Source organism: Porites lutea, chromosome 2, assembly GCF_958299795.1.
Source record: "Porites lutea chromosome 2, jaPorLute2.1, whole genome shotgun sequence".
Lineage (NCBI taxonomy): Eukaryota > Metazoa > Cnidaria > Anthozoa > Scleractinia > Poritidae > Porites > Porites lutea.
The window spans coordinates 50,404,458-50,421,491 of NC_133202.1; the positions used below are offsets into that span (position 1 = coordinate 50,404,458).

Sequence of the window (17,034 nt, forward strand, 5' to 3'; positions counted from 1 at the left end):
GCACCGGAGTGATTTTTTCCCCAAAAATCGCATCGCTCCGCTTTCAAACTTTGCAGCAAAAAGATCAAAGATTCGTGCAAGTACTTGTAACTTCCGATCGAAAATCCATCCAAAAGGCCCGGAGCTACCCTTCGAAGCCCCTCTTTTTGATTGGATGTCATTAAACAATAATCGCTTGCCAAGTCTGCTTTAAATCAGTTACTGTTTAACCATTTGGTTAATGACATCCAATCAAAAAGAGGCAATCAGCGGGACGATTTCTCACTGGGACATATGAATCTTGCTACGAATTTTGACTGTTCAAAAACTGTGGGATTTTAATTTTTTTTAATTTTTTTTAATTTTCTTCAAGTCTCTTTAATCAGATTTTCAACGGTCGCCTGTAACGCGACACCGGCGTGTCCCGCATAATTATTACTTTACACCCCAGCTATCCTCGGAACGTGAGTTTGGGTTGCCTGTGCTTTCAGTGCGTAAACGTAATATCAGTATTCTCAGGGCTTATAGTCAGTATGATCAGTGCTTAACCCTAATGACTATTTCAGAAGAATCCCGTATGAATAGCAGATATAAGACTCGGTGTAAGGGTCCCGTACGCATAGCCACTGGGTAATTTACAAAGAGGCCCTTCAAAATGAAAATAGAAAAGCACCGAATACAAAACCAATATAGACCGCTCAAAACTATCCGTCGCCACTCATGCTACACTTGCCTACATTTTCAGATTAGTCTAGGTGCTAAAGCTATAAAAACTTTCATAAGATAGCAGATTTTTCGAGACAGAATTGTTAACTCACCGTAATTTCTCCTCTGTGAGGTTTGTCCGACGTCGGACAATACACCGAGTGGTCGTTTGAGGCCTGGCACTGGCACGTGGCGTTACAATAGACCGCTTACGCAACAGGACGGGTGACAAGCGTGACAATAATTTTGTTTGAAAAACTTTCCCGGTGAACTTCACCCTCCTCTAAACAGGTCTTTTTGTAAAAGATTAGAAAACATTAAGTTAGGTGAAGATCACCACAAAACACCTACGAAATATGCCTGTCACGTTTGTCACACACAAGCATTTTGCCGTCCTCTCTGCCGTCCTTTTGCGTAAAGTGTTTTCACATGACGTCACGGCGGCCATATTGGTGTCCCAAAACAATGAAACGGCGGCCTTGTTGGTGTCCCAAACAAATACTGTGGGAGTTGAACTTTTTTCTTATGCAAACGCTTTCTTTTGTTCCAATAAATTTGCATAGATGCTGGCCACGTGAGTGAAAACACTCTACTGTACAAATGCGGAGCCAGGGATGCGCGATCCACGTCAACCGGAAGAGGACTTTTTGCACTCTTGAGCCATGATTTCAACAACTTTTTGGGCAAATAGTTTATGTCAGAGTAAAGACACTTAAAAATACAAATTGGGTTGCGTCGAGGCATATTGTTTCACCGCCCAATATTTATCCGCCCTGCTCTCTAATAAGTACGTAATTTTGTCTCCCACGGCCGTGTAAAACAGAGTGAGATCTGGGTACGAGATTAATAAACGTCACTCTTAAAAACTACTTCCTGATAACGCTGAACAATAGAGCCGGCCTCTAAGTATTTGCCCTGTCAACTCATTCCTTTGTTCCGTATTCTTTATATGCGAAGAATCTTTCAAATCTCGTCATTTGCACCATGGCGGACTTCACGAGAGTTTCTTCCAAACACGGAGACGTGGAAATGGCAAATCGTAACGAACATTACCATGCAGTAGGTTCCATATTCTCTTTGGTCATTTTTCAAAGACTTTAACTTGTTGGAAACATTTTTACCCCCAAAAATGATTTTTCGCAGTACGAAAACAAAGCGTATCTAGCAGACCCCGGACAAAACGCAGGAAATAACCCCGGGTGGAGAGGAAATCAGGAGGAGGAAGATTTTGATCCTTGGGCTCCGCCCGAGCTTCAGGATCTTGGACCAAAATGGTCTGGTAAGTTTCGTTGCGTTCAGTCTGGTTGTATTCTTCGTCTAATCTCGTCATACCACAAAGTAAAAAAGTAATAATGAGTTAAAAAATAAATAATTATAATCATCTGTTTCAAAGGCCTCTCTTCAGTGGGGCTTATAGTAGCGGGGAAATTTTCGTCTTCAAAACCCCGCAGGTTTTTAATTGTAGGAAAATTGTGTCAACAATTTTCAAAGCACAATAACAGGATTCTAGAAATTCGTGGGAAGTAATTCTTCAGAACTTGCAAACTCAATCGCCACAGCAATAACGGAACTTCATTGAAAAGGGAAATGCGTACGTGATATCATAAATGTAATGCGATGACTTGCTACTGTCACCCATCGGTCAAAAGGAGGACGCATCATCTTACGTGCTAAGTGATCAAATAACAAGAAGTTAAGTTTTTAGCATCATCATCGTAATTTCAGTTTTAGTATCAATATTATAATGGCAAAGTATTTTAAAGCAGCTCAGTTACGGCTTATTCAAATAGAGTCACGCGATATATTTCTGTAAACAAAGAAAAAAAGAAAAAAATGGAAGAAAAAGAAGAAAAACGGAAATACCATTGAAATAAATAGAAATACCTGAATAAATTGTTGTCGTTAGCATTATTTTCCCTTTTTTGGCGCTTACTTTCTTATCATTTAGCAAGAAACTCGTTTCAACTAGCAAGACATGTTACATACAGAGAACAACAACTGATACATAATGCAAACGAGAATAATGTTTTCTTGTCAATGCCGATGCAACAATGTGAAATTATAACCTCACATCAAATCACAACAGGGTCTACAAATGCCTTGAAACCTGTTGCTAACAACAATGCTTTACCAACAATTGCGACTTCAGTACCGGATCCATACCTTGAGATAAGCGGGGGGGGGGGTGGGGGGGGCGGTCTCCAAAATATTTTTGGATCCGCCATTGGACTTATGATTGTGTGATCGAATCTTTCTCTTTGCTGACCGACAGAGCTCGACTGCAGAGGAAAGTTTCTTCGCGTAGCTTTGGCTTTTACCAAGATTTTCCTACTCCTTGTCTTCTGTACTTGTTCATCTGTTCGTTGGATTTCCTAAGCAGTGCCTTTCGCCTGTTGGGAGGAAAAGCCGCTGGCGAAGCCTTCGCTTCGAATGAAATTCTCAGTAACCCCGTGGCTGGCCTTATGATTGGCATCTTGGCAACTGTTCTTGTTCAAAGCTCGTCCACTACAACTTCCATCGTGGTATCAATGGTGGCTGCTGGCAGTAAGTTTTGTATTTTACAACAACAATGTTGCATGGTTTTGGAAGATATTTACCAGACTTTACTGTAATTTATATAACGTTTTAGCGCGTCCAATAGCTTCCAATGGTCAAATAAAAAATCAACACTGTGTAAACAGAGGGTTTTATTGATTTATGGACCATAGTTTCGTCATAGAGAAAAAACCTCTATATTTTGTCACTCATCGAAAAAGCAATACAACACACTTATTTTGAGTTGATATTGGCCTGGTAGCCAATATTCAACACGGCTGGGGTTTGTCCGGCTTGAACTGTGCAAAAGCTATAGAGAAGTCAATTGAAAAGTCTGTTCCTTGTTTGTTTTTCTTCCAAGCATTTCGTTAATCAGTTTTGTCACAAAACCAAGTTTAAGAAATAGATACTAAGTTAGATTCCCTTTGTCGCACATTTTGTTTTTGGAGTTTCCTAGGGTATTCTTCATTCTGTTTAACATTTTTACTTCTGGATTTGTACTATTTCAAATATAAGGCAGAAATTTTGATTGGAAAATGATGATGTTTTGGTATGCGCCTGAGAGTGCCTTGTGTAGATGGATAACCGCTCATTTCGCCCTGGTTACTTAGGGACTGTGCAATAATTATCAGGAGGGGGGGCTGAAAAACTAGAGGGGGGGCATTACATAAAATTGCTGCCAAGATAGGGGGGCTCAAAGTAAAATAACTCATTTGAAAGGAGGGGGGCCTTAAGTTTTATTCGAAATGTAAATAAAATTAAACGCAATAAAAGATTCTCAATACAGGCATCATGATAGACTGTAACAAATATCAATACGAACAGCTGTTAAACGATTATTGAAAATATTCCATCAAAATGAAAAGCAAATTCACAACTGATCAATTTTAACCCGTCTTCTAATTAATTGAGCTGATCCTATGTAAAGCAAAAATCATGAACTTGTTTTTCACCTTCCCCCATAAAACAATGTTAATCAAACAGATCTCGTAGACAAGCTTTGTCGGTTTTTGATGTGAATAAAAGTAATGTTTCTTCATCGACTGAATCGATTTGCTGAATTCCATATATATCTGGCTCATAACAAAGTTCAACAGGCTCTCCTCCCAAGGATCTAAATATAATGCAAGCTCTTTTTCGTCTGTTATTTGAAGCGTTCAATCTCCTGTTCTTTGATTTTTTTCTCTGCTCCTTACTCTTTCTGGATTCAGAAGTTTTAGATTTTGAGCCAATGTGGTAAGCACCCCTGTACTTAGGTGATGGGTGGGTGTGTGTGGGTGGGTGGTGGGAGGGGGGGGGGTGCGACGTTATTTTTAACATAACAGAGGGGGGTTAGAACTAATTTTTTTTGTTTTGGAGGGGGGGTACTATCTAAGTTTTTGCTAGCTAACTCTAGTTTTTCAGCCCCCCCCCCCCTCCTGATAATTATTGGACGATCCCTTAGCCCCCTGTTTTAGAACGAGGAATATTATAAAGAAGCGCCCTTGTTTTGGTTTATGACTTATAGAACGAGGCCGGCATTTAGAGAGCTGTTCTAAAATCTAACCAAGGTATACGATTGGTCGCAATAAAGTTCCGGACCCTTGCGTTTTATTTACCAATGAATATATTGAAGCAAGTTCCTGATCCTTTCTATTGTTTAATATCACAGTTCTAATTTAGTTGCCATTTAAACAAACAGTGAATCAGCCCGTGGTCTGTCGATCCAGCAATTAGATCCATTAACAATCGTAAAAACAAATTAAACTGGATTTCCCTGATTAATGGGCCAATTTAACAATTGATTTGTTTAGCAAAACGAGAAAAGCATGTTTTGAAAATGTATCAAGCGTGGACAAAGCGGGTTACGGTTTCGTGGACACATTAAGCGGAGGTTAATAAGCGTACAGCCAGGGGGTAGCCAGCCCATAGACCTGTAAGCCTGGGCCTACAAGTTTTTGGTTTGATCACTCTATCGGCGATTGTAATAAATTATGCGTTTTTCGGCTGAGCTAAAAAGCTCAAGAGCTCAAAGTATTGGTGACTTCAATGCGTACTAGCCATGCGTCCAATTTTCAGGATATGTGGAAATGAAAATCAGCCAGGCTTACAACTAGGCGAAAAGCTGGCTACGCCCTGGACAGTTACGTTTTTCACTTCAGAAATCCTTAAATGTAGCTTTTAATATGTTTGCAACACGCGGCGTGACGTTGTAATTCTTACCCCTAAAACTGCAAACAAACTGTGGAGCGTCAAATAGATACTATTATGCAGGCTTTACCCTTGCACTTGTTGGTGAACAGAAACTACAATTTGAGCCACAACATCATACCACCTCTAAATCTACAATTGTCTCTTCCATCCAATTGGTACGCTCTATCAAGCGACAATTGTCGCGGCTTGTTGCACACACACACTCATCAACTTTTTACGATAAACAGTTCGTTATCACACGTTAAAATGACAACTGGTTAAAGTATTTTCAAAATATCCCAAATTATTTCGCCATATGCCTAGTCCCTTGACCTCAGTTTCTTCTTTCCCAATCTTCCTCCGAATTCCATAATAAAATACAGTGAAAACATACGGCATGCCTGAAGCGCTCGTTCCCTCATGAATTAGCCATTTCACTGAAGTTCAGCTTGTTGTGTCGAATGTTATGTCCGTTGCGACATAACTGATTGTTTGGTCAGGTTGCCATGATAGCAAAATGTCTGGATGACAACAAACCGAAAACGTGAATTCGCACTGTTTCAAACTTCATCGATCTTATTCATTTTCATCTAATTTTTCAAATGTTGGCGAAATTTTCTTGGGTTGAATTCGAAAGGACCGTATCTAAGTTTAGAAAAAGAACACGAAAATTTTTGTGTCTTGTTCACCTATTTTATAAAGCGGAGGCATAAAACTAGTAAGTTTCATGTAGCAGTCGTGCAGCGACAGCTAAAAAATATAAAAAAAAAACGTGATGCACGTACAAAGTTGTTGTTTTGCTACTCTAAACCTAGTAAGCCAGTTATTTAAACGGAGTTTAGCCAGTGTCTAACAAAACCTCGTTCTGACCCATTTTCTGTTTTCCTTACGCTTTTATCCTAAAACTATTTATCGTGAAAAGTTGCTTGAAGGCATGAGGCGTAGACTAGCAATGGCTTCCATCTTCTTAAAATAACCATTTAAGGACGAGATCTGGAGCTCCAAAGATTTGCTAAACCGCGGCTTAAGTTAGACTTCGTTTAAATAACCGGCCCATTGTTTTTTCCTGTTCTCGTTGCCGTCGCCGTCGTCGTTGCCTAAGCTCCCTATTGTTGTGATCCCAAAATTTTTCTACCATGGTAACGTGACGTCTCACTTCCCCTCTTTGTTGCGTTGTGTCGAATTGCATTGTGGGACTGGTTTGGGGGACGAATTTTGATCCAGTTTCCTGCGAATCCTCATATCCCGTTGAAAAGTAAATGGAACTCGGCTTTTCGGGTCGTTGCAGTGCAAAATTTCGGGGGGCAAAGGAACATCTGGACAGGTAGTCCTGTTTTTCCACACAGAATGTTCCTAGCGGAAATTTGCGTTCCATTTATTAAAGCCCATCTTTGATACCGGCTTCAGGCTTTCTCGGCCGTTTTTTCCGATAACAGCCCGTGTAAATGGTAAGCACGATTCTGGAACAAAATTTACCCCCGGTGATTTTTACTTAGCAATTGCCCAAACCATGAACCGACCGGTTTGCCAATGTAACAGGTAAACCAGTAGCTCCCAAGCGACCAAAACAGTCTCAAAAAGTGAAATTCATCACCATTACAGCATCAGCCCTAGCTGTCCCATGAGAGCAACCTTAAATGATGTTTTCACCACTGCAATCGGTTCAGTTTCCTGGACGGCTTATCGGCTTCCGGCTTCTTTAGTGAACATTTAATTCAATAGACCTTATTTTCGCACAAGTAGTTTTGAATGCAACTGATTATAGTAAACCTTTTATAACAGTTATAAGGGAATAATAGGTCGCATAGGAATGAAGCAAAGGACCGCATAGTTAGTCCCTGGCATTCTTATTACTTTTTTGCGGACCACTAAATAGCAATCGCCAGAATCCCCATACAGACCCTTGTTGGGCAAATATAATTGACACCCTTAAGTTAGGGTTACCTCTGTTTTCAAACGTATTTCAGGTATTTATGAATGGTGAGAGATTAACAGAGGGCTTTACCTTTCAGTTGTGGATGTTAAGCCTGCCATTCCAATCGTAATGGGAGCGAACATTGGAACATCAGTCACCAACACCATTGTCTCCTTAGCTGAAGCTGCCGAGCGAAATGAATTCCGTCGTGCCTTTGCTGGAGCCGTCGTACACGATCTATTCAACTGGTTATCTGCCATTGTGCTTTTGCCCCTGGAAGTAGCTTCCGGCTACTTGCGCCGACTAACTGGTGAGATCATTGACTCTCTCAGTCTCAAAAGAGATGAAGGTGTCAACCAAAAGTTGTTGAAAACAATAACGGAACCATTTACCGAGCTTATTATTCAGCTGGATAAAAAAATCATAACGAATATTGCCCTTGGAGACCAATCTGCTGAATCAAAGTCTCTAATCAAAAGTTGCAAGCCGAAAACTGTCATTGAGGTGGTCAATGAGACTGACTGGGTCGATGATGGTAATACAACTTATAAACTTGTGAACAGGTCGTCTACAACAGATCCTTGCCGCTTCCTTTTTGCAGACACTTCACTGAGTGACACAGGAGTTGGTGTCATAATCCTGGTGATAGCTATCGCTCTTCTTTGTGTCTGCCTTATACTAATCGTCAAAATCCTCCATTCCATGCTTCGCGGTCAGATGGCCAAGATTATCAGGAAGACCGTCAACGCAGACTTCCCAGGGCCGTTCAAGTATTTTACTGGTTACTTTGCCATCTTGGTTGGTGCTGGGTTAACAATGTTGGTTCAGTCCAGTTCCGTCTTCACCTCTGCCCTTACGCCTCTTATCGGTGTCGGAGTGGTGTCTCTTGACCGCGCCTTTCCACTTACTTTGGGTGCAAACATCGGAACAACTGCAACGGGCATTCTGGCAGCCCTGGCAAGTTCCTCAAACTTGGACAAAGCTCTCCAGATTGCCTTCTGCCATCTGTTCTTCAATATTTCTGGTATCATATTGTGGTATCCAGTCCCTTACGTTCGCAAATTGCCTGTCAACACGGCAAAATTCCTGGGCAACAAAACTGCTGAGTACCGCTGGCTTGCCTTGGCTTACCTGATTTTTTGTTTCTTCCTCCTTCCTGCAGCTATATTTGGCTTGTCATTGGCTGGTTGGCAAACCCTGGTTGGTGTCACGGTCCCAATTGTTCTTCTCTTGCTGTTCATCGTCATTGTCAACATCCTTCAGAGGAAAGCCCCAGACGTTTTGCCAAAGGCTCTACAAGATTGGAAATGGCTACCAAAATGGACACGATCATTGGAGCCTTATGATCGTGTGTTTAAAAAATTGGGTGGACTTAAACGATATTGCTGCTGCGGTAGAAATCGGGAGGACTAAACTATGAAAGAGAAAACTCCCGTGACAGCTACAAACTAAGGGGAAATGATTTGGGTTGGACACAGCTCACAAACACTAATGAAGGCAAAATGATCCTTTTCATCACTTTTACAGTAGCGTGGGTCGAAATTATGTATATAATTTTAAAAGCTGTAAAGTTCACACTTTCAAAAGTGAATTTTGTTGAAATTTTTGTTACAATTGTTTCAGTTATCATTCTAGTTATCCATGGCTAGCTTTGGGCGACCACTGGTCACGCGAATAAATTACACAAACGACTTTTAAATATAGATTAAATTCAAGCTGTAGAGATCCCAAGATGTTCAGGCAATAGCCAATCAAGAAATAACGTTTAAGATAAAATAGTGGTAGTAATTGCTTAGTCTTCCTGGCGTTTTTACAACTCGGATTTGTAATGAGGCGTGTATTATACGTATTGGCGATATAATCTCTAAACCCAGTAATTGTCTATTGTATTTTACTATAATAATAGTTGCTTAGTGAAGTAAGATGCAGTAAATGCCCGCAAATGAGAACCTACTTTTTTGAAGTCTGGCAAAATAGCTTCTTGTATTTTTGATTATTAAAATTGCAAATTTCTGCCGGGAGGTTGGTAAAACCACTTGGTCCTCATTTGCGGGTGTATTTTAGTAAGTATAAGTTCAGACATTAATGGCCCAACTTTATTTTGAAACATGCCTTAACTCTTAATTGTACTTAGTAGTTCTTGTCTCGTTGGAGAAATACAGCTCGTTAGATAACTGAACTACCCTTTATCCGGCATTTGTAGCTACAATGAAAACATCTTATACCCTCACTTTTAGATTTAGTTTTATTACATCAATAAAACACCTTTTGAGTATTATGAGTCCATTGTTGCCCCAGGGGTGGGTAGGAGGTACTTCCTATTTTGAACTAAAGGGAGAGGCTCGGAGTAAGAGGTTTGTAAAGGGAGTGTGCTTTTATGAGCTGTGTTAAGCAAAAGAGAAAGATAAATTTCAGTTGGTAGAAAAGGATTCTTTTAAAGATTATCGCAGCGATGCACCTTTAGGAGGTTCATTCCTGAATTTATTAATGAAGTCCAGTTCCCGGCCCAAAAATTTCTTCTTTCCGTATGTGCCGTGTTGTAGTCTTATTCGCTCAGAAGCCTTTCAAGCTAATCCAGCGAGGCCTGCGAAAGGACCACGTCCTCTACTATTTACGGGTAGTGTTTAAATTCTAACATCTTACGGAATTTCACATGAGCTTGCAAGTGTTCTGAGAGGGTTGTAGAAGGCCTAAATGTAATAAACGACCCTAAATGTAATGAAGTCCTAAATGTAGTAACATTTTGTCCTAAAAATAAACTCTTAAGTTGGCAATTACAGTAATCAGACTCGAATAAGTGTCGCCCTCAAATGAGCGCCGCATTTAAGGGGGGAGTTAATTAGTAAGCACCGCGCTCAAATAAGAGCCGCATTTTTAGGGGAAAAGTTAATAAGCGCCGCGGCGCTAATTCACGTAAATTCGTTACATTTCCCTACGCACTGTGAAACTTGACGCTTACAAATAAATTGCTTGTGAACTACAAAGTAACAGTATTTTTTCTAAAAAAGCAATATTTATTTCGAAACAGTTATGCAAACCCTCGACTTCGTCTCGGGTTTGCATAACTGTCAAGAATTCTCCCAACCTGTCGAGTGTTTATATCAGGCTATGTACAGGGAAAAAGCTTTCTATTGCTTTTATAAAATAACTTTCCCGAGAAAAAAGAAAAACTCTTTGTTTAGGTTACTGATTAAAAGAGAAATTCTTACCAGTCGCGAAGTCTTGTACACGAAGCTTAATGTACGTGCGATCAGTTCTTGTTATGCAATAAAGATGCTTTCCAAAAAAGGGTTTTTCTCGCTTAAAATGTCGGCCTAAGCGAAAACAAATTGGCACAGAATGTTCGTAAAGATTTTCCAAGTTTCATCCGACGAGGGAATGGGTAAATAAAGTAAATTTGTCGAGTTTTCAACTGTGTGATTAGCGCGCGAAGAGCAAAACATCTTGACTCCACACATGTTTACATACTCTCATACAAACACATCTCTCGGCCAATCAGAGCGCGCGTACTATCTTAGTTATTTATAAACGTTATCAGCTGTACAGTAGTCTTCAAGGGCCTGTTTACATGGACACGGTGGACCCCAGATAGGTGAGGTAACATGCCGCGGGTCACCTCACCTATCACGTAAACGTGATCAAATTAAAATGAGAGATTATGTGGACATGCGGATTACCCACCAAAGTGCGGGTTACCTCACCTACCTGGAGTCCCCGACCTCTATGTAAACAGGCCCTTAGACTTCTCGTTTTTTGTTCTTAATATTTTAGCTGCATGATTAGATCTCTTTTCTAGAGATCCAACGTTGACAAGCAACAGGATCTTCGTCCATGGTTTTTGAAGTAAATTTCCTTAACAAAAATGAAGTATGAAAAACTTTTTTTTTTATTTTGTCCCTTTACAAGCAGTTTATTTGTAAACGTCAAGTTACACGGTGCATAAGGAAATGTACCGAAGCTCTGTATTGAATTTTTTCTCCAAAAATGCGGCGCTTAAAACCATAGTAATACCTCTTAGTACCGTATTTACGCGAATAAGCGCCGCGGTGCTTATTAAATCCCCCAAATGCGGCCCTTATTTGAGTAATTACTGTAATTTGCAACTTAAGAGATTATTACATTTAGGCAAAATGTTATTACATTTACGACTTTATTACATTTAGGACCAAATGTTATTACATTTAGGCCTTCTACAAATGCTGCACGACAAGACTGCAATACAACTCCTATGGTCTTTTCCGTCTAGTATACAATGACGGGCTTATATAGAACAGCTAATCTCTTGCTTCAAGATGAAACCAACAGGTCCTTAGTTCTGTTAATGCTAAGGATGACGTGTCTATAGAGGAGCAGTCGATCATGATCTTAGCTGTCAAAGGGAGGTATAATTTAGAATTACTTCTGGCGAAAACTACGCTGGAATTATGACGTTACACAAGCCGATAAATAAAACTAGAATTAAACGAGGGGGGCGTTGCGATTTTCGGTTTTACGGTTTTGGCCATTTTTTGAGTCAGTTTTTCGGTTTTTGCACTGAAAAACTTCGGTTTTTCGGTTTTGTTTTCCGTTGCTCTGTCCGGTTTTTCCGTTCTTTTAGCATCTGGTTTTTCGGTTTCTGTGGGTTTCTGAGCAGCTAGGTTACTTTATATATTTCTGTTTTACAGTCAATCCAGGTTAAACTGCAATGTGGGTTTCTGTATTTTTGATGTAGGTTTACAGCTATAGGAGAGTTTTTTGTGAACGCAAAATTTTCCCAAATGTCCTCTAATGCCATTCAATTGAGGATCTTTTTGCATGAATCATAGGCCAGATATGCCTGTTTTAAGTCCATAGCTTCCATAGATAGTGCTGATACTGTGATGATATTAATATCTAGAATGAGGGTGTGATATTGTTTAGTCGGAAAAAATGAGGAACAAACCAGAGTTCGTTATAATCTGTCGGCCGACTGTTGGTGGTCTGTCGGTGAACTGTCGGTCGACTATCTACCGACAGCCGGTCTCCAAAATGTAAATAAATGCAAGATAACCTTGGATTCTGAATTCCATTTAATCTAAATTCCGGATTCTTTGTCAATAGAACTTGGATTCCACATTCCATCGTTACTGGGATTTCGGACCTCTTGAGCTGTTTCCTCTTGAGCTGTAATTTCCCGGATTCAAGAATCCGAATTCCCTTACAATTGGCGAAATATAGCATCACAAACAATAGAATCCCCTGCCGGTAACTCGAACTTTGAAGGGCCGGAAGAGTTATCGGGGTAAATTTCAGTCACATTTTGATCAAGGGAAAGGAAATTCAGTTCGAGTTAGCAAGGAATTCTACCCGAGTTCGAGTTATCGAGATTCAGCTGTAGCCATCACTAGTTCTCTCTCTTGCTCGATTTATCCGTAGACTGCATGCCTATCCCTCAGCTCCAATAAACTCCATAAGGCAAATTCTTCTGAATTCTTCAGACAAATTCTGGGTTTCTTCACCGTTAGCTTTTTTATTATTTAGAACTTCTTCTACTTTGTAAATTTTATGGCAAAAAACAATAAACTTGAAACTTGAAACTTTTCGTAACGTGTACGTTCTACGGCAACACGGTGAGTTCCTTGTCGAATGAAGTGATATCACCAACACCTCTCTTGCGTATTTTAAGAAACCAAACAAGAAAAATAACGACGAGAAGCAACAGTAGCAGAAATCCTAACACTACTCCCACAATGATTCTGGTATTATCCTTTGAGGCACCTTAGAACATAAAGAGTAGAAGATCAATCTCTGAATTTTATATTGTTAAGCAGAAAATGAAAAAAGTATAAAGCGAGAGTCAAAATTTGGTGCAATAGAATGGGTACCGATCATGGCCGGTGGTTGAGTAGAGAATGCCTGACCGAAAGTGAGTAGAGATGATAATGAGGCCAAAGAAAGGTTGGCAAGGCAACTACGGAGTTTTTACTCAACTACTGTACTGTAGGAATGCATTGATCCGATTACTCCTTCTGGAGTGGGCATCAGGTTATGATTTTAATACACTTTTCCTTTACTGTGGGACTTGGTGTGTTCTCTCCTTAAGGTGAAACGTCATTTCCTCTTACTTTTTATGTCAGGTTAAAATTATAGTTGGTTGTGTACTGAGCAAATGAGGAGGGGATTGTTAGTAGATTTCAGAAATATCATTTCACGTAGCCCATGGAAAAGCTCAATGTGTTTAAAATTGTCAAGAAAGATATACCCTTTCCATTAGCTGATTTTAAATCCAAATCCATCGTATTTTTCAGAGGTTGGGGGATAAGCTTGACCTGTGCGAGACATTACAAGCAAAATCTTCGAGCCGGACACAGAGTGCACTAAAAAAATCTTCTGCACTCTCACAAACTTGATTTATGTGATAGGTTTTTGAGCAAGCGAGATCAAACACACAGTTAATTACCACTTAATAATTGCAGAGAAATCAGGCAATGCGACATTCATACCTTGAGTATCTGGTGCTGCTTGGGTCGGAGAGGACGTGGATGAGAGGGTGGAAGATGTCGTTGGAGCAGGTGAAGGCTCGCTCGAGGATGATGCTATAGCCGCACTAGAATCACTTGAGTCTAACGGTGACGATGCGGGGGATGAATTAATTCCGTCAGAACGTGATGATGACGAAGTTGTTGATGATGGGGACGATGGAACGTTCGTGGCAGTTAAAGGAAATGGAGACGATAACAGTGACGCAGTAATAGTCAATGATGACGTCGATATGGTTGTATTCCCAAAAGTAGTCAACAATGGTGTTGACATCGTTTTTACAAGGAAAGGATTCGATAATGATGTAGACGCAGCTGTGATAGAGGGCGGTTGAGATATCAACGCCGTTGAAGAAGTGGTGAAAGATGTTTCTGTCATGGACTGAATCGATGATAACACGGAAGCTATTGGATTAGAGGTCGATAATTGTGGCGACGGAGTTTTCGTGAGGAACGGAGACGATAATAACGTGGCCACAGTAGGAGTAGACGTCTGTGAAGATGATGACAAAGTTGTTGCAGCAGAATTAGCTGATGATGATGTTGACGAGGTTAGAATCGAGATCAATAAAGACGTTGATAAAATTGTAGGGGAAAAAGTCGACGCCGGTGAGGAGACACTTGGAGTGGAGGAAGAGGACATCGACGTAGATTTTGTCAGAGAAAGAGGTGGTGGCGTCGAAACAGCTGGGGCAGAACTAGTCGACAAAGATGATAATAACGTGGCCACAGTGGGAGAAGACGTCTGTGAAGATGATGACAAAGTTGTTGCAGCAGAATTAGCTGATGATGATGTTGACGAGGTTAGAATCGAAATCAATAAAGACGTCGATAAAATTGTAGAGGAAAAAGTAGACGCCGGTGAGGAGACACTTGGAGTGGAGGAAGAGGACATCGACGTAGATTTTGTCAGAGAAATAGATGGTGGCGTCGAAACAGCTGGGGCAGAACTAATCGACAAAGATGATGTCGCGGATGGACCCGAGGTCAATAAAGACATAGCTGGAAAGAAGATAGTTGAAAATGTCGACAGAGTTGTTGTCATAGAAGGAGTGACAGTCGGGGGAAAGGTCCACAGTGATGTTGAAACAGTTGTTGAAACGGAAGACGATGACAATGAAGCTGACAAAGTTGGCCTGATTGATAAAGGTGTTGACGCAGTTAGTGTAATGGAAGGAGTGGACTCCAGAGTTGGAGAAGAGGACAATGAAAATGTCGACTCTGCAATTGGGAGAATAGGTGACGATGATGACGTTGCAGTAGAGGTCAGCGAAGATGCTGATAATGTTGTGTGAACGGAATATGTTGACGATGAAGTTGACGCGGGTTGACTTGAGGACAGTGAAGATATTGCTGCAATTGTTGGAAAAGAAGTCGGTGACGATGATGACACAGTTGGAGAAGAGACAGATGAAGAGGTCGCCGTAGTTGTTGTTATTGATGCAGGTTGCGTTGTAAACACAGTTAGGGTAGCAGCCGACAAAGATGGTGACACAGATGTTGTAACGGAAGACGTGGATAATGATTCTGACAAAGCCGGGGTTGATAAATACGTTGAAGCAGTTGTTGTTACGGACGGAGTCAATGCAACACTCGGAGTAAAGGTCGATGAATAAGTCCACAGGGTTGTTGGAACAGCAAAACTCGAGGATGTAGTCGACATAACGGGAGTAGCAAAAAAAGATGATGGTGTTGTTTGCGAATTAGTAGCTGAAACGAGATTTGAGTTTATCAAAGTCGCTACTGCTGATAGCGACGACGACGACGATGATGATGATGATGAAGATGACCCGGTCTGTGTACTTTGGGTAAAATCTAAATGAAAAACAGAGTTTATACTAATTAAATGTAAGGAAGATCTTGACAGTTATAAACGTAACTTTTACAGTTGCGAAGAGAAAGCCTTAAGACATCCAGCCTTGTACGGGATTTTAACTCTTAACCTCCGTGAAAGCGGTGCACTGCTCTAACAATTTAGCTAATAAGCCAACTGGGAGCTGGTGATTTTGTTGTCTCGTTTTAAAACGAGTGAAATAAATGAATATATGAAAACTATAAGAGAACTGCGGGATGAAGATTTAATTATTAAGGACGTTCATAGCAGTCATAAAAGCAACGTCTACAGGTGAGAAAAGAAGCCTGAAAAAAATTCAAGCTTGTGCGGGTTCTATGCAGTTTAGGACCTCTTCACATGGCCCGGTTAACGGGACCAATTTCGTCTTGGGTTCATATAGGTAATTTCAGCCCCGTTTCCGAGATGATAAAAGGCCGCAAAGAGTTCTGGCGCAAATTTTGGAAACCAAACCATGGCGAAACACAAAGATATAACTTTCGCGCCAATCATAGCTTTGGCAACTCTTATAGCTGTATCACTGTAATTAAATGTGATACTTATGATGTGGAAAATACAGCAGGCAAATCAAGACGATGCCATCTCGGTCACCGAATTCATCCCGCTTTCATCCCGCTAACTGGTTTGAAGTGTTCATATGGCAAAATTCTCCAGTCCGCTTACCGAGATCCTGGTTGGAAAAACAGATATATCGAAGACCGAGCTAGCCCGCCCTCTCATATGAACAGATCGAAAATTTTACAAAGGATTTATGAGTAAGCGAGATCTCAGAAACCGGGCCAGCCCGGTCAACCGTACTCAAGTTTTAGAGGCCCTTTATTGTACATTTGTGCATTTGTAGATCTGTCAATAGTGCAGAAGCAGCCATTTGACTACGGTGATTCTCACTTTTAAAAGTCTCTTTCAATTATAGTTATATGACTTACTTTGGTAACACCTGTTCTCCCACAAACATGCACTGGGGCAAAAAACCGAAGAAGAACTCGAGTAACTCCAACTAACGCTGCCGCTAAATGACATTGTAAGTGTCGATGGCGTCATATCGAAAGTTGAAGAGCTGTGGCTCATAACAGATGACCTGCTAGTGGAAGACGAAGTAGGAAACGAAAAGGTGGTGGTGAAAGCGGATGACGAAGTAAAATGATCTGATGACGTATTTGATGCCTCAGCGATCCTGACACTCGACGATAATGAAGGCACTGCGCAAAGGGAAAATACAACTTTAGAAAAAGGCATTCGAATGATTCTCATTCTAAACGGAATAAACATTTTGACACCGACAAGAATACACTCTTTCATTTTTATAAAATTATATTAAGACCATCGAGGCTGAAATTTGCGACATTTTAAGAATATTTTTAGAATAAACCGTGGCTGAG

At 40.6% G+C, this 17,034-nt stretch overlaps 1 protein-coding gene and 1 pseudogene across 1 annotated transcript; one reads left to right on the plus strand and one right to left on the minus strand.

Moving 5' to 3' along the window:
- Positions 1-1,589: 1,589 nt before the first annotated feature.
- Positions 1,590-9,576, plus strand: LOC140928944 (sodium-dependent phosphate transport protein 2B-like; annotated as a pseudogene).
- A 4,267-nt stretch (positions 9,577-13,843) lies between these two features.
- Positions 13,844-16,824, minus strand: LOC140926363 (uncharacterized; the record flags this gene model as incomplete). The annotated part of the gene is made up of 2 exons (XM_073376115.1): positions 16,582-16,824; positions 13,844-15,618 (listed from the first exon to the last, which is right to left on the minus strand). Coding segments are annotated over exons 1-2 (1,917 nt in total), but the record flags the coding sequence as incomplete, so codon positions are not given.
- Between the last annotated feature and the right edge of the window lie 210 nt (positions 16,825-17,034).